The sequence below is a fragment of the Anabrus simplex genome, chromosome 2 (genome assembly GCF_040414725.1).
Source record: "Anabrus simplex isolate iqAnaSimp1 chromosome 2, ASM4041472v1, whole genome shotgun sequence".
NCBI classification, from domain to species: domain Eukaryota; kingdom Metazoa; phylum Arthropoda; class Insecta; order Orthoptera; family Tettigoniidae; genus Anabrus; species Anabrus simplex.
Genome location: NC_090266.1, coordinates 422,972,484 through 422,995,716, shown reverse-complemented (window position 1 = coordinate 422,995,716; position 23,233 = coordinate 422,972,484). Strand labels below are relative to the sequence as shown.

Below are 23,233 nucleotides of genomic sequence, written 5' to 3'. Positions count from 1 at the left end.
CAGACAATTTATCTTCTCTAGCCCTTCTTTTCCTTTATCTTTGCAATTATACCAGTTATGCCTGGAGCAAGGGACCGGCTGACAGCAATTCTGAGAGCCTTCTTTAAATTACAATCAGAAATAGGCCTACTCGCATGTGATCTAGTTTTCGTACAAGTCAAAACAGGAAAAAATACCTTTTACATGTGCATGTGGAACCAAACATATAATCTTAGCTGCTTCTCGATGCAGCTTAGGAAAATCTTCCTTCGACATATTCTCGTAGAATTTGAGCAAAGCCTTTGTATTGGAAAATAGATCTTTTTGATTAACTAATGACATAATTATTGTCCCACGGATTAAGCATTTGGCTTTATCATCACGACTGACAAATACGAAAGTTCCGAGTTCGATTGAAGTGGACTTTTGGAAGTCTTTGCTTTCTTCGAAACAGGTTGCTCGATTATTATGTTGTCTTGCGCTTATCTATTTCATTGATAAACAAGCCGTGTATCACCGAATGCTTCGTCGCTCTCAGCACACTACACCATCCGAGTCAGGCAGAGTCGGACCAATGCACAGTGCACGGAGTCTCTGCACTTGGATTTGCACACGTGAGATTTTGTGCATTTGAGAGGCCCTGCTCTAAATCATTACATGTTAACAAAATAATTAAGTTACAAATCAATAACATCACTGCTGCAAGTAACACATATTTCTTTTTTTAACTTTGAATCAGATCTACTAAACTCTGTTTGTCATTGCTGTTTCTCATAATTACCATCGAATGACTTGCTAAGCTTACCATCACCTATTGCCATACCAAAATCTTGGCACCTACTATCCTAACTGCGCTATGTTTAATCATTTGAATATCAACATATAACCTTCTGAAATTAACATCTAAGACTCATTTCTAACTATTCTAGTTCTTAATTAACTATCGCACCGGGCGAGTTGGCCGTGCGTTCAGGAGCGTGCAGCTGTGAGCTTGCATCCGGGAGATAGCGGGTTCGAATCCCACTGTTGGCAGCCCTGAAGAGGGTTTTCCATGGTTTCCCATTTTCACACCAGGCAAATGCTGAGATGCACCTTAGGGCCATGGCCGCTTCCTTCCAACTCCTAGGCCTTTCCTTTCCCATCGTCGCCATAAAAACTACCTGTGTTGGTGCGACGTAAAGCCACTAGGAAAAAAAAAAAAACTATCGCTTAGATTTAATATTCCAAATTTAACTCTCATTGAAATGTCATTTGCCTTGAAAATTAAGTTACTCATTTCAAATCGATATGACAGCTCCATTATAACCTCAGATGTCGATATTAATCATCACAGCAATATATACCTGTATATCATCTACTGTAGTATCGTGTGCACTATCTTCGTAGAATATGTAATATGGGCATTTCCTAATAACGCAACCACATTTTAGTTATAGCAAGAATTATTTACCTTGACGTATATGTTTGGGGTAGCTATGCCTACGTTATATTACTATATTCCCTCGATGTGAATTATTTCTATGCATATGCTTCATGTATGCGATGCAGAAACTAAATATACGTATTCTGCGACCATCATTTTATAACGTCTGCATCTAATTCCATATCAACTCTCTTTAACGCTTTCTTATTTCTTCATTGCAACCTACATATCATTCAGTTAATTCACGACTTATTAATGTAACCATTTTCTTAAATCTCATAACCTCTTCTTGTATGCAGTATTTCCCATGACGTATTACACTTCATTGAATCTATATTCGCTTCACTGGACCACATTTAATCCCTCAGAATAACATTTAACCATCTAGTATACTGAGATACTTCTTTACGTTATACATCGACAAGGAATAATTCATAATAGTTGCATATCCCTTCTATATCATACCATTACGATGATCAACAAACATGTTTGGTTTCCTAACACATTTAAGATGTCCACATCTCATGTATGCTTTCAATTTGCTGTGTTAATCTGTACTCATTCCTGCTATTAATCATGAATACTCCATAGCTATCATATTACACTCAATATATACGGTCACTTCTTCCAATAGAGATATATTGATTCTCTTATAACTTAACCTTGAAAGCTAGATTCTGAAATTGCACTTCACTGAATCACTTGACATCCTAAATACACCACTAAAAACAATAATTTCATGATATACTTATTTCCTAATTTAATTAGGAACTATAATTTAGTAAAATTAGCTTGTCATTCTCTGGCTTCCGATGGTTCTGTAGCCCTCTGAGCTACAACTGCTGTCCTCGGCCAGCTGGAACCCATGGATCAGCTGGTCTCCACTTCTACATCAGGTTGGTTGGTCGGCCAGCGACACTCATCTCCAGGTTGGTCCAGTGCGGATGTAGCAGCACATATTCTTCTTTCTTGCGCTAGGCTCAACAGTATAAAGTTTTGATATGTACAGTTTCATATCAAATCCTCCAGTAGTTTAAAACAGTCTATAAATGTTCTTATTATCTGTTTGCTAATTAATCTGGCTATTTTCAAATATATAATACTGGGTTTAGTGTAGTTCCAGTATCAATTCTGCCTTAATTTTTATGTGAATTCAAATAATTTTTCTTTTCTGACGTCTTCATGTCTCTTAATTCTTTCTTCTTGAAATAATTCTCGTCCTCTATTTATTTGACGTTCTTTAATTCCAATAGCATTCAATGTTAGGGTACTTGTCTGACCACTTGGCTCGCTTATTTAATTTTAATCTTCTTATTTTCAGCTGGACTACTGTTCTTTCAAGTTGAATATGTAACACTCCGCTATATCTTCTTTTCTCAACAGTTATTTTCAGTATCTTCTAATAGAATCTGGCTAATTTCTTTACAATTATACGCATCTGACGTCTTCGTCTACCATTCAGTTTCACAGCAATTTAGTAGTGGAATAATAGATTCAGTTTTTATCTTGTTTCTTTTACACAATCCACTTAGCTTTTCAGTGTTGTTTTCTTCCACAGCCTTTGTGATTAGGCTCTCTTTTTCCGATTTTGGCCCTCTGTGAACTTCTGAATCATAGTTCGTTTTACATAATTCCGTCTTGCGTGGGCTATACATCTACTTTGATGCCATTTTATAATGTGCCAGGAAATGCAATGGGCACAGTAGGCATTTGCCAAATGAGCAAGATCCTAAGACGTGTGCCAAAGTTTCAATCTCACCACGTCTGCAGTGGTTATCGTCTTTGGATCTGCCTGGTATGGCGCGCACAGGAGCTACGTTCGCTCTCATTTTGAGAGCATCTTTCCATACGGTGCTTAGGAGTCCTTCCTGTTTTCTTATCCACCGGTTGGCTGGAGTAAACACTTGATATAGGCATACGCCTTTGCCTTTCTGATTTAATAGGCACCAATTTTTATAATCATTGTCCCTGAGATCTCTTGAGTTTCATGGTGTCAAACAGGCAGTCACGTGTCTGCAATTTAGTAACCTTTTCGGTGAGACATTTGATGTTAGGTTGGATGCGCAATGGGCGGTTTCAACTTTGAGGTTTCTCATTGCTTCATTGATCTTATTGCCAGCTTTGCGGAGGATGTTACAGCTATTGATCTGTGTTAGAGATGCTTCACAACTTGCACGAAAAAGACCCAGATCTTTAACCGCTTTGGCAGAATAGATCATAGCATCTGGTGTGTCAGCTGGAAGTGATAAAATCTCCTTGAGAGTACTCTTGATCATTTTGACGGCATCGTCAACAAATTGTTGGGGAAATTTTTCCAGCGGAGTGGAAAGAAACATATATCAATGTAGGACACAAAGATGAATTTAAGATGTTAAATTTTTGATCAGGATGTAGCCAAGGAGAAGTTGCCACGGCATTTGGTTTCTCCCGCAGTAATGTTATAGATTGCATAGGATCGAATACAATGGCATCAGCAAAGTTAACTCCCAGGTATTTCATGCATTCAGATCAGGAAATGCACCGTATAGTTGTTCCGTTTGATTAGTATAGGTTTACACTGCCTTTTTTTCCTGTGAAGCTGTGAAGCTATTGATTTGTTTGGGTTTACTTTCAACCCTACTGAGCTTCATAGCTGCAGTCGCTTAAGTGCAGCCAGTATCCAGTATTCGGGAGGTAGTGGGTTCGAACCCCTCTGTTGGCAGCCCTGAAGATGGTTTTCTGTGGTTTCCCATTTTCGCACCAGGCAAATGCTGGGGCTGTATCTTAAGGCCATGGCCGCTTCCTTCCCACTCCTAGCCCCTTCCTGTCCCATCGTCGCCGTAAGACCTATCTGTGATACAAATTCTTATAATTTTGTTAATTACCACCTATTCACTTACAATAAAAACGTAGTATAAACTTACATATTTATTAAGATGTTGATATGGTACATGTTTCGCTCCTTTTTCATGAGCATTATCAGCCAATTATTATTTACTTAAGGTTATATGAGATCATGAAAAAATTCTTTTGGATTAATATTATGCCTATAAAACTGATTGACAAATCTTATAATATTTTACAAGTCATATAACAATAAAATTATGTCTTTAAGTTAAAACGTATTTGTCTAAGATCTATCCAAGTCTAACATTTTATTGTCGTTAAAACTTCATTACCGAGCTCGATAGCTGCAGTCACTTAATTGCGGCCAGTATCCAGTATTCGGGAGATAGTAGGTTCAAACCCCACTGTCGGCAGCCCTGAAAATGGTTTTCCGTGGTTTCCCCATTTTCACACCAGGCAAATGCTGGGGCTGTACCTTAAATAAGGCCACGGCCACTTCCTTCCTACTAATAGCCCTTTCCTGTCCCATCGTCGCCATAAGACCTATCTGTGTCGGTGTGACGTAAAACAACTATAAAAAAAACTTCGTTAACTATATTGACAATTTTCTGCAGTTGATAATTGTCTATGTTATGGACATTTGATTTTTTCTCGTTGTTGCTGGAGTAACATTTATACAAATGTATTGGCATTAATTTTATATTGTCAGTAGGAAAATATTGTTAGTGAACAAACTTGTGGATGAAACACTTTCTAATGTGATATAGAATATAAAATGTTCTCGTATGTTCCAAAATGGCTTGTTGGTATATCTGTAATGAAAGATAAAAAATTATATGTTTATGGTTTTGATTATAATTCTGTATAACTTCTTATTGGAAGAATTGTCACTTACTTTTCTTTCTGCTGCGTAATTGTTTAGTGTTACTCCTAGCCTCTTGAGAACTACTTGTTCTGTTTGCACTCCTTGTATTGTATGAGTGAGTGTGGATGAGTTTACGTTTTGGCAGGGAGTGGGAAGGGGAAGTTAAGGTAGGCAGGGTGCATTGATAGCTGCAGTAGATTGTGGAGGGGATTGTCTATGAGAAGTAAGGGGAGGAGTTGAGTTTGTTTGAGTCAATAAGCCATTAACTTTTGTCGGATTAAAATGTTTATAGAATTTATTTATATCAGATTTAAGCATTTGTATTAGTTCCGGTAATTGTACTAAGATGGGGTTCTTTATTTCAATTTTGTCATTTAGTTTTTTATTTTTGTTGTATTGCTGATCTAAATGAATGTTTTTTTTCCAATTCCGTCATTTCTTTTCCTTTTTCTACTCTTCTTAAAAATTTTTAATCCCTTTCGATAGTTGTAAAACTGTGTCCAGTTTCTAGCATGTGTGCACCCATTGCAGAATGTTTCTTGTGTTTGGCTGCATTTACATGTTATCATAAAGCTTCGGCCAGTTTGGCCAACGTACGAAAAATTGCATTTTGTGCACGCGAGCCTATGTATTACAGATCCTTGATATTGATTACTATTTATATTAACTTTATTGCGGTTGAAGAAAATATTTTGGTTCGTGTTTTGGGTTTTGAAGGCAATGTTAATATCTCGTTTTTTGATGGTATTAGTGATTTAGTGATTTTTTATAACCTGCAGACCTATCTGTGTCAGTGCAACGTAAAGCAACTTGAAAAAAAAACTTTCAACCCTAATTGCTGAAATCTCTCAATTGCTAAGTTAGTGATTTCGAGAGCTGATTTTTTTTTTCAATTATTACAGTATGAAATCAAATCAAAAAATCTCTTTATTTGCAAATGAGGTGTCTACCTCGTTGGCAAATGGTACACTAAAATACATTATTGTCATGCACTAAATATGAAATTAACAAGAGAAGAAAATTTTCCTATAATACAATATTATACAATTTACGCTAACAATGTTTTCTATTAAACACACAGCTCATCCTTCATACATTTATATTGTTTACAAAATTCTACTTATAATATCTCCTGTACTACTTACAAATATAGTCAACTGATATACAGTATGTGGAATTACTTCAAATGATACTATACAACTGGTTTAAGATTAAAATTTACATTGCATTTATTTATTTATTTATTTATTTATTTATTTATTTATTTATTTATTTATTTATTTATTTATTTATTTAATTTATTTATTTATTTATTTATTACCCATTTTGGAACCTAAGTAGCATAACGACTTGCTGCGTCTTAACCAGAGCCCCTTTTGCCACCACTTTTCAGAGTTCCTGAAGGGCCTTCACAGCTACCGTAGCGGTCCCACGGCCCTCGAAGTCCCCACTGTACTTTACCCCTACAGGCAATCCCCTACTTTGGCTGTCCAAAGTCCTTAGACCAGGGGATGGAATTAATTTATTTACACACATTTTTAAAATTTTATTTACAATAACCTGCACTGGTCGAATGCCCTCTAACACTTCATTTATTTTCTCTGTTGCTGTTTATTCTCTTCTTGAATATCTGTACAGATTTTGGAAAAGGATCAAACACTACCCCTGGTAAACTGTTCCACTCCTTCACACCCTTCCCAATGAATGAAAATTTACCCCAATCGCTTCTGCTAAAATTTCTTCTAATTTTATATTTGTGGTCAGTCCTGCCGATATAATTATTTTCCAACTGAAGCCTCTCACGGATATCTCCCCATGCTTCTTCTCTTGTATAGGCTCTATATAATCCTATAAGTCTAGTTTTCTCCCTTCTCTTACTTAAGGTTTCCCACCCAAGTTCCTTTAACATTTCTGATACACTACTCTTTCTCCTGAAATTCCCTGTTACAAATCTTGCTGCTTTCCTCTGCACACTATCTATTTCTTTTATTAGGTATTCTTGGTGAGGATCCCAAACACTGTTTGCATATTCCAATAATGGACGAACCATACTCAAGTAACTTTTTTCTTTTAATTCTTTGTTGCATCCTTAAGTAGCCTCATTATGACATGTAACGATCTGTATGCTTTCCCAACAATATCATCAACATGACCCTTCCAGTGCAAATTACTTTCAAATCTCACACCTAAGTATTTGCACTTGCCATCTTTTGGGATAACTACCTCGTCCAAAGTATATTCAAATTCAGTTTTAAAGCTCCTGTTTGTAAAAGTTGTAACAGTTGATTTGCCTACATTAACCTTCATATTATTTTCTTCAACCCATTGTTGGATACTTTCAAGGTCCCTTTGTAATTCTGAACAATCCTCAGTGTTGTTTATTTCCCTATAAACAATCATGTCATCTGCATACAATCTTATTTTTGATGTTATATTGTTCCCTAAATCATTTGTGTATATTAAGAAAAGTAACGGACCGATTATACTACCCTGTGCAATTCCCTTCCAAACTTTCTCTTCCAGAGATACATTATTTCCTACTTTGACTTTCTGAACCCTTGAATTTAGAAATGTTTTTATCCAACGTGTAACCCTTACGTCGAATCCTATTCCCTCCAATTTCTTTAATAATATTCCATGTTCCACTCTATGAAAGGCTTTGGAAAGATCTATGTCTATGCAATCTAACTGATCTCCTGAATCCAATTGATCTGATATGTCCTGCTGAAATCCCACCACTTGTGCCTCACAAGAAAATTTCTTTCTAAATCCATACTGGCTCCTCATGAACCAATTTTTATCATCACATCCCTCTGATGTACTTTGATATTAAACTCTCCAGTATTTTACAAACTATACTGGTCAGGCTGATTGGTCTGTAGTTCTCTGGTTTCCTTTTATCATCCTTTCCTTTATAAATTGGTATTATTATAGATTCCTTCCATTCCTTTGGTATTACACTATTATTTATGACATAGTCAAAGAGAAATTTTAAATAAGGCACTATGTACCACCCCATTGTCTTTAATACCGGTACCTTCCCAGTAATGCTGCTTTTCCTTGCTGAAGCAGTTGGATTTCTCTGAAAAATCTTCATTTGTGAATGAGAAGCTTCTTGTTTCCCTCTGTCTCTCTCCCTCTCTATCTTCTGTTTTGGTTTCCAACTCTTGACAATCATCTACTGAATCTCTAAATTCCCTACTAAATAGGTTTGCTTTCTCAGTATCTGTTAAATAGTGTTCACCCCCTTCTCCCACCATTGTAGGAATTTGGATTCCTTTTCCTTTTTGATTCCTGATATATGAATACAGCTTTTTCCATTTTCCTTTGTGGTCATTACCCTCTTGAAGTATGCCATTCATATAATTCTCTTTTGCTTCCTTTTTCACTCTATTCAGTTCCCTCATTAGCTGTTTTCTAGTTTCTCTACTCTCCCTACCCTCTTTGATTTTCCTGTTTACTATTCTACATTTTCATTTTAATTTTCTTATTTCCCTGGTATAATAAACAGGGTCTGAGGTCATTTTACCCTTAACAGGTACAAATCTCTTCTCTCCTTCCCAAATGATTCCTTTAAATTTAGCCCAAAGTGTATCCACGTTACTCCCTTCACTTATCCAACAACTGAATTGTGATTTAAGGTAAGTCCCAAATTCATCAACTTTAGTTTATATCACTCGAAGAATGGTCAGTCCCAAATTCTAGCGATCGCAGTCTTTCTTTTAATTCTTGATTTTCAACTTTAAGAGTCTCATTGTCCTTTTGTAGAATGCTTATAATTTCTAACGCACTTTTATATTCCTCATCGATTGTTTTCGGTGCTTTATCGTCAACGCCGTCGCCAACTACAACATTCCGAACACACTGCTCACAAATCCAGTCAACATTTTCATTAGCTTTTACGTCTCTAGGGCAATTTCCGCACTTATAAAGCCACCATCGATCACATGAATCACACAATATTCCATTTTTCACTAATCTTCGACATTTTCCGCACTTTTCGTCACATTTTACGTATAATTTACTCGGAAGATAAAACACTATGTCGTCATTACCAGGCGCCATTTTGAAAAAAAAATTGGCATTGGAGTTTTCCCATCACCCATAGGGTATGTATGTTCATTAGATGCATTATTTTTGCTGATTTCTCTAAATATGTGGTCAGAAGCAATATTGTATAAGATAGGTGACAATGGTATTGCCTTGCATTACACCATGACACAAAATGATAGGTTTAGTCCTTCTCATATTGACCTGAAAACAGGTGGAATTGTTTTCTTGCAGATTGCAAATTATTCTTGTTAAATGAGAGGGGCATTTGGAAGAATTGAAAGTATGTCTCAGATGTAAGTGGCTGACATTGCCAAAGGCTTTGCTTATGTCGAGAAAAATCAGGGTTACGTGATGTTTTCCAAGTTATGTCGAGAAAAATCAGGGTTGCGTGATGTTTTCCAAGTTTAGTTTGTTGAAGGATGGATCTCAGAATGGCAGTGTTAATGAGACAATCGGGTGATGTAGTGAAACTCTGATGCTCACTGAATTGCACAAAAGGCCTCAACCTGGCCTCAAAAACCCTTTCAATAATGTCTTATTACAGAGCATATAGTCTCAAATTTGACGGATTTAACTCGTCTCCTCCTTTGAATAGCAAGACTGTATGAGCCTGATGGAAAAGTGTTGGAACGAACCTGGTATTTAACATTATCATAGCAATTTTTGCAATTATGTTAGATACTAGGTTGTCCTTAACTGCTTGGACTATAACATTGTCAAGACAGGGGGTTGTGTCGACTGCTATTATACTTAAAAGAAATAAGTTTCATAATGATAGATCCGTATTGAACTGTGATTACAATAGAGTAAAATAATATATTATTATTGGTCCACCTTTTCAATACAAAATGAAAATTACATAGGGACTAGTTTCGACCTAGTAATAGGTCATCATCAGCCTGAAGTAAATTAAAGCGTAAATATCGAAGAAAGACATAAACAATGTAAACACAAGTACAGTCTTTTTAAAGGTACATACCATGTGGGAATTTGAGTAGAGATATATTAAAAATAATAACTTTTCCAATTGACGAAGCACTGAGCGGAAGTTATGTAAAGTTCGGTGCGCCGTACATTATAAAAGACCACTGTGCACTAAATGATGTAATAAAGAAGAAGAGTAGGTTGAATGCTGGCTTCTTCTTAGCTGTTGTATATTCGAAGAAGATTACGTCGTATTTTGTAAGGTATTGAAAGACGTCAAAATACATCCATGTATTTTGACGTACCATTATGCATCATTAGATCAAGTGCCAAAAGTTGGTTTCGAGATATTCGCCTGTAAATTTAGGTTTGTGTGTAAATTTGAGCAAACATAATTTTGCTAGACATGGTATTTCTGGTGTTGTAGGATAATAGATTGTACCTTCTCACCAAATGTCAACATTTTTATTCTCATTACATGGATTTTCTTGAAAAAATGTTGCTTAGTCTACTGATGCAATTTAAGGCATTTCTCATGTGCGAATAATGCATCACTATGCTACACCAATAACCCTTCACTGTTGAGTGTCTACTGAGGAAGACTTCAAAAAATATAATATGACCGCAGTAGTGATTAAAATCTGAATCTCCTACTGATTGGACAGGAGTGCCAAGTGCTACAACCACCGCGAGCCGCGCCACAACTCTGGCTATTTAAGTTTTAGATGGAGAAACTGTAGAAGGGGCGCTATTGCCTAAAATCATTGCTATATCAGAGGTGCCAACTATTACGGATTGTCTGTAATTATTACAGATTTCACCTCACGATTACGGAGTTATGGTCAAAGGGGAAATTATTACGGAAAAACTGACATTATCACGAAAAAATAATTTTTGACGGAAACAAAAGAAAAGGAAAAATGTTGTCCTTTCGTGCCTTTCTCCTAAACCATCTTTATTTCAGTGCTTGTTAGTTGGCAATGATACTTATTCGATCGTGACTTCCTTTTGCTACCCATAAGCGTTGTAAAATTCATTGTGAATGAAGGAGCTCAGGCGCTGCTCTTCTCCACTACAAATCCTTCAGTAATGTTGTATTTGCTGTGTTAAGTGTACCTGGCAGTTGACAGAAAGATTGAGAAAGAAGTGAGGCCTATATTAAGCACATCTGCACTGGAATCACTTATGGTTCAGAAAACGGAAATGTCATCACAGTCGGAAGGATGCTTCAAGAAAAACTACACTGAAAAGCAACTGCTGCGTGAGAAACAAGCTACAAGGAATGTTTTATCACAGAAATAACAGGTTGCGTGCAAATGTTATTGTGTAATATGATATACTTTTGGATAGACTGCTAGAGGGAAGGGCAAAATGGGTGCCATTATCAAGAAGGAAGGAGTATGCTTTGGACTTGACTCGAAATTTTTCTCGGGGGGCGGAGGGCGATTACTGATAATCCACTTCAAAGTTGGCACCTCTGCTATAGCCACTTACTGATCTGATGAATTTCAACTGAACTGAGTCAAATACAAATGGTAAGAAATAAGCCATTGTAGTCTATACAATGCAGTGCATATTTCCTTATGGATTTTCCTTCACGATCGGCATATTATGTTCTGAGAGTGCAGTACTGACTGATATTTTCAAGCCTGTGGGTAAGTTTAGTTCTGCTTTAGACACGCATTAGTTGCTAAGTAGAATGGCAGTCTCTCATAGCATTACGGGCTGATGACATAGATGTTAAGCCCCTTTAAACACCATCATCAAGATCAGAATGGCAGTCCCTTAAAGGATATGAAGGTTGGTATATGTGGGTATGGTTACCTTATATCAAGAAAAATAAAGCTATTCTGAAAGGAAGTATTGGATTTTTTATTACTTATCTCAGTCAAACATAACAGGAACAGAAAATATACATACATAATCATTATAGACTGTTATGCCTTTCAGCGTTCAGTCTGCAAGCCTCTGTGAATTTACTAAACGTCGCCAGCAACTAGTGTTGTGGCCTCATTTAGTTCCATACCTCTTATCTTTAAATCGTTAGAAACCGAGTTTAACCATCGTCGTGGTCTACCTCTACTTCTCTTACCCTCCATAACAGAGTCCATTATTCTCCTAGGTAACCTATCCTCCTCCATTCGCCTCACATGACCCCACTGCCGAAGCCGGTTTATGCGTACAGCTTCATCCATAGAGTTCATCCCTAAATTAGCCTTTATCCCCTCATTCTGAGTACCCTCCTGCCATTGTTCCCACCCGCTTGTACCAGCAATCATTCTTGCTACTTTCATGTCTGTTACTTCTAACTTATGAATAAGATATCCTGAGTCCACCCAGCTTTCGCTCCCGTAAAGCAAAGTTGGTCTGAAAACAGACCGATGTAAAGATAGTTTCGTCTGGAGCTGACTTCCTTCTTACAGAATACTGTTGATCGCAACTGGGAGCTCACTGCATTAGCTTTAAGACACCTTGATTCAATCTCACTATATTACCATCCTGGGAGAACACACAACCTAAATACTTGAAATTATCGACCTGTTCTAGCTTTGTATCACCAATCTGACATTCATTTCTGTTGAATTTCTTACCTACTGACATCAATTTAGTCTTCGAGAGGCTAATTTGCATACCATACTCATTGCACCTCTTTTCAAGTTCCAAGATATTAGACTGCAGGCTTTCTGCACAATCTGCCATTAAGACCAAGTCGTCAGCATAGGCGAGACTGCTCACTACATTTCCACCTAACTGAATCCCTCCCTACCATTTTATATCTTTCAGCAGATGATTCATGTAAACTACGAACAGCAAAGGTGAAAGATTCCAGCCTTGTCTAACCCATGTAAGTACCCTGAACCAAGAACTCGTTCTACCATCAATTCTCACTGAAGCCCAATTGTCAACATAAATGCCTTTGATTGATTTTAATAATGTACCTTTAATTCCATAGTCCTCCAGTATAGCGAACACCTTTTTCCTCGGTACCCTGTCATATGCTTTCTCTAGATCTACGAAACATAAACACAACTGCCTATTCCTCTCGTAGCATTTTTCAGTTACCTGGCGCATACTGAAAATCTGATCCTGACAGCCTCTCTGTGGTCTGAAACCACACAGGTTTTCATCCAACTTCCTCTCAAAGAAAATATGATTAAAAAAATATTTGCTCCCATAAATTTACACAAAACACTGGACAGGTAATAAGATTCTTACGCTCAGTTCATTCAATGTTGAAATCAGGATCTCCTTAAAGTTTCTGGTAAAATTGTTTGGCTTCTGCGGGTATTAGGTGCATTAGCGAATTAAGGTCTGGGAGTTTGGCTTCAGAGATAGGTTTTCCATTTGGCCACAAAGGTATTAATGCCTGATGAAAGGGAACTAGATTTTAGTGGTCGTCCCAATCTTGACTAGTTTAGATTTACTTCCAGAGATTCACCATCAAATTTAGTTTTGACGTACATAGTGAACGGCTATGATTTAATGAGCTTGGTTTCTTTTAGTTTTAGCCAGTTTATCTTGCAGCCATGGACATCCGTTTTCCGATTCACGATAAGTTTTTCAAGTTCTACTGTACTGAACGACGACTTTTCTATATGTTGAACAACAATGGCGTTTTTCCACCTGCAGTTTCTCATTGCGTTTACATAGTCCTTTACTGTGTATAAATTCTGATGAAATTTGAGGGCATGCTCAATATCTGCAAAGTCACTGGTTTCATTATTCTGATCTGGAATTCACTGATTTGGCACATATTACCTAGCACAATATGTTAAAACAGTGTTACAGTGTATCCTTCGCAGCTTCTTCAAACAAATTTGTTGTTGTTGTTGTTAGTCATCAGTCCATAGACTGGTTTGATGCAGCACTCCATGCCACCCTACCCTGTAACCTTTTCATTCCTACGTAACTGTTGCATCCTACGTCTGCTCTAATCTGCTTGTCATATTCATACCTTGGTCTACCCCTACGTTCTTACCACCTACACTTCCTTCAGAAACCAAATGAACAAGTCTTGGGTGTCTTAAGATGTGTCCTATCATTCTATCTCTTCTCGTCAAATTTAGCCAAATCAATCTCCTCTCACCAGTTCGATTCAGTATCTCCTCATTCGTGATTTGATCAATACATCTCACCTTCAGCATTCTTCTGTAACACCACATTTCAAAAGCTTCTATTCTCTTTCTTTCTGAGCTAGTTATCGTCCATGTTTCACTTCCATACAATGCCATGCTCCAGATGAAAGTCTTCAGAAACATCTTTCTAATTCCTATATCAATGTTTGAAGTGAGCAAATTTCTTTTCTTATGAATGCTCTTCCTTGTTTGTGCTAGTCTGCATTTTATGTCCTCCTTACTTCTGCCATAGTTAGTTATTTTACTACCCAAGTAACAATATTCATCTACTTCCTTTAAGACTTCATTTCCTAATCTAATATTTCCTGCATCACCTGCCTTCGTTCAACTGCACTCCATTACTTTTGTTTTGGACTTATTTATTTTCATCTTGTGTTCCTTACCCAAGACTCCGTCCATACATTTAGAGGAGCTTCTCGAGATCTTCTGCAGTCTCAGATAAAATAACAATATCATCGGCAAATCTCAAGGTTTTGATTTCCTCTCCTTGGATTGTGATTCCCTTTCCAAACTCCTCTTTGATTTCCTTTACTGCCTGTTCTATGTAAACATTGAAAAGGAGGGGGGACAAACTGCAGCCTTGCCTCACTCCTTTCTGGATTGCTGCTTCTTTTTCAAAGCCCTCGATTCTTTCCACTGCGGACTGATTTTTATACAGATTGTAAATAATTTTTCGTTCTCAGTATCTGATCCCAATCACCTTCAGAATCTTAAATAGCTTGGTCCAATCAACATTATGGAAAGCCTTTTCTAGATCTACGAATGCCATGTACGTGGGCTTATCCTTCTTAATTAGATCCTCGAAGATCAGATCTAAAGTCATATATATCGATACAAAAATATTGTTACCGTATTAGATACCGTACAACAATCACATTTTGATACTAACCTTAGAATGTTCTTTTAAAGAATGATTCTCCGACGTAACCTTGTTAGCATGCTGCATTAATAGCATTGTCCTTTCCCTTACTTTCAGAAGTACTTGGTACATCGCTGAACTTCATCACTTGATAAACCACTCAATGTATCGCCACCGCAATAATTTATCACTATTGAAAATGCGGGCTCTCTCGCTGTCATCCGTGATGCAAAGTGAGGAATGTGGCGCTTGGTCTAACGTTGCAAACTGGAACTTTGCATATTCTACTGATGCAATTTACAGTTTAACTGATTCCTGCTGTGTTGCTTAGGTTTTCAGTTAACTGACAACTAATGCCCTCTTGTAATGCAGTGGGGAATTTACTATAGGTAGTTCAAGCTTCCTCTACAAGATAGTGCTAAAAATCTCAATTTTCGTCAAATGGGGCTTAGTCTACTGATGCATAACTCCATCTGAATGGTCATCAATATCTTGAACACTTAAATTACAAGTTGGCATTTGTTGGTTAAGAACTTTCCTTATAGCTTTTCTCCTTTCCTTGTAATAGAGAAACTGCATTTCTTCATATCTGTATTTACTGTGCCTCTGCTCTCGTTCCCTTTTGGTCACGCATTCTGGGTTAGATTGATTCTTGTAGGATCTTTGAATCAGAGCATCACGTTTAGCCTTCCTAGCTTCAAAGTATTTTGTGGGCCGGGCTGAGTGGCTCAGACGGTTAAGGCGCTGGCCTTCTAACCCCAACTTGGCAGGTTCGATCCTGGCTCAGTCCGGTGGTATTTGAAGGTGCTCAAATACGACAGCCCCGTGTCGGTAGATTTACCGGCACGTAAAAGAACTCCTGCTTGGCTAAATTCCGGCACCTCGGCGTCTCCGAAGACCTTAAAAAGTAGTTAGTGGGATGTAAAGCAAATAACATTATTATTATTATTAGTATTTTGTGGTGGGGTGTTTCGGGCCTGGAAGAAGGTTTATTGATTTGGACAGGAATTCAGCAAGTCTGTTTACGGCTGTGTCAAAATCAAGTGTAATCCCGTTATAAAAGCGTGTATTCCATTGTGTAAGGCCTTCTTTATACTGATGCATGGGTCCGTGTTCATGCATTGGGTCTACATCTTGAGGTTGTGTGTCTGGTATCTGTTCACATTCTAAACTTCTGGTGGATGGTTGCAGAACGTGACTGCTATCCGGCTGTCTGGATGCAATACTTTGTACGCCTCAGGACGAGTCCGACATGTGTATTGACCCCGAGATATAGCTTTCCGCAATGGGGACACGGAGTTCGGTTATTATCAGTACATTCAGTGCTAATAGGCCTACTAATTTCACTGATCTTCGAGGACCCTGTGGTAGTTTGTGTTGAGAATTTGACCATGGTGGTTGTAGCCGGTTATGGTGCATAGTATTGAATGATCGAAAATAATATGGTTAGTCTTCTTGTACAACTAGATATCCTTAATATTGATACAGACTAAACAAGAGTCTGAAGGTTTCTAAATAAATTCATTGGTAGCAATTTATGACTAAACTAAATGAATCAAATGACATTAACATAAAGGGACTGCACAGCATAGTTTGAGTATGTAAGCTCTAGACGTTGCTCATATATGTAGAAAAGGGAAACGGGCTGAAATGTCATAGTTGATGCGAGCACCGCCGAGGTGTTGTTGTTTGACACACATTTAAAATAAACAGTAGCACCAGTAGCACAATCCATCAGTTACTGCACATATTTAAAATAAACAATAGCACTATTAGCACAGTCCATCAGTTAACTCCACATGTTTAATAAAGAGGCCTCTCCATTATGTATTATGTGTTGCTTGAGAGACAAGCTTTGAGTGAACGTTTAATTGCATTCCTGACGCTGAGATGATCTTTCTCCATTATGAACAAGCAGGTGTTTTTGTAGATTACCTCACTGGGTAAACGTTTTATTGCTTTCCCTACACTGGAATGGCCTTAATCCATTATGTATACAGTGTGTGTTTGGAGTTTACTGTTGTACATCAGACATTAGAGGTGAGTCTCATGAATCATTTTTCTCCTTTTTAATTTCTTTTCTGTATAAGGTAGGAGTACCTATAGTGGGCCCTGCACTAGTAATGAGCCGTCAGTTTTGAAAAACTGAAGACAAAGTTCAAGGTCAAGATTGCATAACATTGTGCAATACAGTGTGAGCTGGCTGACATAGAGCAGGCATCAGGTAACTGCTAGTGTTCGAGCTGTACGGGTGTTTGTCTTAAGTGGTGTTATTTTACTATCTTCTTCACTGGTTCTTCTTGCAGAATTCTTAAGAGGTAAGCATTTGTTTGACTTTTCATTTCTCCAAGCATACATTTGATTACATACTGAAATGCTGTTTTCCTATTCATTATGTATTTAATATTCCCTACATTACAAAGAAAAAACATAAAATAAGCAGAATATCAATTTGATGGGGTGGTCCACTTTAGGGTAATCATTTTTTCGATTGTTGCGGTACTGGGCCTAGGTGGCCCACTGTTAGAACACAAGTGTGTTCTATGATAGAACGTTTAGTTTTCAGTTTATGTTCTGACAATACTTTCTTTATAATTCATTATGCAGTATTATGATCAGAACCAGTAGTGGGCCACTGTGGATCACTATTGGGGCATTAGTGGTCCAGTATGAGGCAACATAGATTAGTTTGTTAACATGCTCATTTAATTAAATTTTAGGACAATGGAGGAAAGAAAAAAGCAAAGCTACACCGAAGATCAAATAAAAAAGCAATAGCTGATGTTGAGAAAGGAACGAGTGTTCGCGCAGTTGCCAAAATGCATTGCATTCCGAGAGCAACTTTGCAAAGGAAAATGAAAGAAGGGGCCAAATTGGCAACACAGAAACGCCCAAGTACTGTGTTCTCAAAAGATCAAGAAACTGATATTGTGTGGATCCAAAGGACCAAAGTCTGTGAGAGAGCCAGCAATGTCATCACAGAATAATAGCTTCCTTCTTCAAAATTTTGCATCCATACAGTATGAGCAAAATTTTTCAAAAAAAAAAGTTTGATTATTAGAATAAATTAAGGGAGAAGAAAATGGCTTCTTTGAATTCACGTAAGTTTTAGAGATAACTCATTGAATGTCCTTAAATGGCTCACTACTGGTAATTCTACCTTATTTATTCATTCCTAATTCTGGCTATCATTTCCAGATTTACTTCTTTGCCTGAGGTCCTCAGTCAACTTAAAGACATTGTATTGTGACAAGATCATAACCTTAATTATTATTATATATATTTTAATGTTTAATTATTCCTACAACATTGTCTTTGTCTTGGTATACATATGTTTTAGTCATCACATAATTTAATTTTTATTAGGCTGAAGATGGCCACTAAGTGGCTGAAACTAATCCCAAGACTTACGTAATATAATTTACTTGACGTCCGACTCGTTGGCTGAACGGTCAGTGTACTGGTTCAGAGGGTCCCGGGTTCGATTCCCGGCCGGGTTTGGGATTTTAACCTTAATTGGTTAATTCCAATGGCACGGGGCTGGGTGTATGTATTGTATTCATCATCATTTCATCCTCATCACGATGCGCAGGTCGCGTACAGGCGTCGTATAGAAAGACCTGCACCTGGCGAGCCGAACCCGTCCTGGGATATCCCGGCACTAAAAGCCATACGACATTTCATATCACTTACTTGATGTATTGATGTATTATTCTTATAATTGCACTTCAATACGGATCAAAAATTAAATTTATAGCTTATAAGTAAAAACATTGTCAAAACTGGATGAAAATAGTGTTGTTTTTTTGTTTCTTTTACATATAATTTGATGTATGAAGGGGAGAGTGTGAATCACTTCATTGTGTGAAATTTAAATAGATTAACTTGTCCGTTAAAACTAGATGTGTATCTCTTGAAGGTAATATTTTTTGGAACATTCATTTTCAGAACATTACTTTTTATTCTATTTTGTTTCCAAATACTCGTTATTTTGTGGGATGGCAAAACAACTGCCACATCTACTTCATATAATGTGAAATTATAAGTATAACATTTGAATCTGTGTAATTTATATTTATTGAGCTTTTCTATCCTGTTCCAGACGCTTGAAATATCAAACGCTTTCGTGGGAACTAGAGGAAAATTGGTATGTATTATAACCTAATCTGAATATACTGTGAGATAAATTTCCAAATACATATCCATTATTACAAAACCCTTCTGTAGTTTTTATCCATTCCGTGCTCTGTACTGAATGTCTGTGCAAAACTGTAAATGCTGTTTTGATAGCATACATTAGAAAAGACAGGTTCATACCTTTCATTCACTTACAATAAAGCCTTGGAGTCAGAGAATAATTCGTTCTGCAAACATGCTTGTAATCCAAAGCACTCTGATATCAAAGCAAATTTTTCCACAATAAATTATTAAAAAACAGATGATTCGTTCAATGACCTAAAAATATGTATTTATATAAAATAATCTGCATGAGAAGAAACTTCCCTGCATCTTCTAGAACACGTGACTATTGCTCTTATACTCTCATGATTCCTTTCACGCTGTCCAGACCCTTTAGTTCTTTCCTTTTGTTTAATATTGTGCAAATAGTTGATGTTGATGCAGACTTGTAAAATATTGCAATATCGGGCACACGCGCACTTTGTTCGTACTTCTTGTTGTTTCCTTAAATTTCATCGTAAACATCTCCTTCTTACTCCCTTCCTGTTCAGCTTCTTTCTTCATGGTGCCCATTGCTGTAGTAAAGTTTTTAAAATATTTTTCCTAGTCTTGCAAAACGCTTGCAAATTAAGTTGCTCTCAACCCAAGGTTTTACTGTATGATTTTTTATGTAATGGAAATAAAGTTTCTAAGTATGTTACATCTGACTGTTAACCTTTTGACACGGCCTCCATATGTTGTATAGACCCCCTTTTCTTCACATGCTGCCGACCTCCATGCGTGGTATTGATCCCTGTAGGCCTCATGAAAGAAGTACAGATGAGAACCTGTTGAATAAACTAGTGTTTAATCACTTAAGAAGAAAAGAAAAGAAGAAAGACGTAAAAACTTGAAGATACTCCTGACTTTTTACTTGGAAACCTTTCTTTATCAGCCATATATTTGCAACAATCTCTTGACACTCAAGTTCAAAGTCCTACTACTTCTGAATCTACCTTATCAGGTTATACAGATGTTAAGGTGGATCATAATATCGAAACCACGCTCTACTACCGTGTAACAGTTTATTGGGATTACATCATCGTTATGTTACAGGAGTGACTTATGAAGTAATAGATTCGAGCAGAGTTATTTCAAAGTATTGGATGCGAACAGTGAGAAGGTGTCAACGTGCTGGGTAGGGTGAGGTTTCTGAGGAGGGTAAAGGAAATGAATTAAATATGCAAATGACTTGATCTTGCCAGTAGGGCAGTATAATTAGAATACACTTGTCTAGATTCTCAGACCAGATTCTATCAATGATAAATTGCAATGCATGATTTAAGGGATAAGTCGCACAAGGGTGAACTTTGTAAACTAATGAGGCTAGGAGTAGAACAAAATAACCTGTACTCATTTAGACTTAACATAAGGAAGAACAGGATACTGAGCACATTAAAGCACTATAACCAACAATTACTCATATGACCACAGCCTTCAAATGGGAAAGGAAATAACTATAATAAAATTAATGCAGAAGTATACTTCACAAGAGGAAAAATGACAAATCCTTAGCAAAGAACACAAGTTTCCAGTACAGAGTTGGAAGCGACTCCATACACCAGGCTTTCAGTGGGTTTCTTTTCCCTCCACATGCAAAGGAAATAGCAATGTGTTTACCCAGATTAATACAGTAGATAGGAAGTGAACTTGTAGTAATAAAGAAAGGTACCAAAAATAATGACTACAATTTTCGTTAATTAAATTCTTCATCATTGGGATAAGAATATGAGTTACTGAAATGGGAAACCATAAATAATTGTTGATAACCTAGCAAGCAAAGATTTGACTAGAACACAAAAAAGGGAAAAAGGAAAAGTTCACAATGACCTTACCTAAAACATAACTAGAATTAGTCTTAACATTTTCTCAAAATAACAATCCCTGCTCCATATAGAAGTACAAACAAAGCTTGGGGATCACCTCACCAGGTAAGGGAATAACAATTTCTATCACAAACTTTGAGAATGTCCACTCTTATCCAAGAATATATATTGTAACTTTAAAACTTATGAATTCGTTGGAATTTCATAGTTTCTTACAGAATTGGTGAGAATAATTATCACACACCCATCAAAGTATACAGGTAGATTGCACTTAATCCCTGTTGCTGAAGAGGGAAATGAAAGTTTATAGACTCTGTACACATTAATTAAAAGTCTTTATCCAAGAAGTTTGAGATAAATGAAACGTCGGCAGTGGCTGGTCCATGGTCCTACAGCTCTGCACTCTGACTGACCAACCGAGCAGAAGGGGGTGGACATGGCTGTACTGTGTCTCTCTGCCTCTGTATTTGAGAGACAGAAAGGGGCTTGTCCCCACAGTGGCTGTCCTGAGAATGGTTTACCATGGTTCTGTATTCTTTTGCACTAACCCTAATGCCGGGATAGTTCCTAGTACAGGCCACGGCCACAAACCCCCTCACCTCCTCTGAGTACCTCTTCACCGTAACAAATCTCCTGGCTTGGAGGACAGCATCACCGTCTAAGAGGCCTGCCTTCCCCTTCAAGGGAGGAATGAAAACATTTAGAGTAGTAATAATAAGAATAATAATAATATAATAATAATAATAATATAATATAATATAGTAATAAAAATAATAAAATGAAATTTAAAGGACTTTATTTTCATCTTCATTATGACTTCTCCAGATTGCTGAGTTCATATCCCGGCATGGCAAAGTCCACATCTCACCAGCAGATGGAATGCTACTCAGAGGTAAGTTCGTATGGCTAGGCTTAAATACCTGTGTTCAACGCAGGCTATGGGGAGGGCAGATGAACACTTTTACTGAACCAGTGAACAGCACATGGAACATACGAGATCTCTCCAGGTGCTGGTGAAGTTTCTAGGTGACGACTTCAGCAACAAGCCAGTCAGAAGAGTCACGTGATTAGTTCACACGAGGCCAGAGGTAGATCCGGTTTGTGTGGCATAATAGGAGGCAATGCAGCATGATGTTGGCAGATGGAGTGGCGAGTACGTAACATTACAATAATATTATTGTTAAGTATCACAACTTTCCTGGCTCTGTGGAATGGATAATGATACATTAATTAAACAAAATCTTTACCAAATGATCTCGAGCAAGTATTTGAGTATAACCTAGATTTTTCCCAAATATCTTGAATCCTAATTACACAGCATTTTAGAAATTTAATGATAAACAAAGCAAAACATTTTTCCAGTCCACCTGCATGGCAGCGTTGGCTAAGGCCGGTAGTTTTTTCCTGTCTCTGTGAAAATGGCGCATTGACTTTCCGGGCTGCATCCTCACATGCCAACTGAGAAGTTATGTTGTGGTTGCTGATGAGTGTACATTAGTGTTTTGTTTAGTCTGGTATGTGAAGTGGACTTATTCAAAAATGGCATTTGCAGATAGACTTGTGGTAGAACTAAGATTGTGATGTAGTATTGATGGACACTTCATGTTGGATGAGGAAGTGGTAATGTACCAGGTTTGTAACAAAACTATAGTGTGTTACATGAGGCCACAACTTGACCAGCACTTACGCAGTGCATTGCACAAGAGCATTAAACGTGTGTTCTATGCAAGTACTCACAATGCGAATGGGACAGTCAGGTTCAAAAACTTAGGTTTTTAAAAAGATATGTGCCAGGCAGTGATTGCTGCAAACATTCAGTGGAACAGACTTCATATTCTAGAATATTGTCCTTTTCTTGAAAAGTATTCCAATAGACCGATTCCAGATGAATCTGCACTTTGAAAGAATTATTTTGAGTGTTAATGGGATATCCTAGCATATATTTGAAGTGATATTCAGAACTCTTACCTGGATATCAGTTGTGAAATGACAGATGCCTTGGGATAGTACATAGCCAGCCTTATTGTTGGGATTCAGAAACCCTCTCCAACAAGGGAAGCTTCAGTGAGATCACCTCACAACTTAATTGAAATTATGCTGATATAATCTATGTACTATGAAATA

At 37.3% G+C, this 23,233-nt stretch overlaps 1 protein-coding gene across 2 annotated transcripts in view; it reads left to right on the top strand.

Moving 5' to 3' along the window:
* Positions 1-23,233, top strand: part of AhcyL1 (Adenosylhomocysteinase like 1) — a 472,277-nt gene that overhangs the window by 74,723 nt on the left and 374,321 nt on the right. The window contains exons 2-3 of one of the 2 annotated variants that reach the window (XM_067140831.2): positions 19,168-19,212; positions 21,935-22,001. In XM_067140831.2, coding sequence (XP_066996932.1) covers positions 21,957-22,001 — 45 coding nt within the window. In that variant the 5' untranslated portion in view covers positions 19,168-19,212; positions 21,935-21,956. The remainder of the gene's footprint in view (positions 1-19,167; positions 19,213-21,934; positions 22,002-23,233) is intronic. The other variant, XM_067140830.2, reaches the window with a different exon arrangement.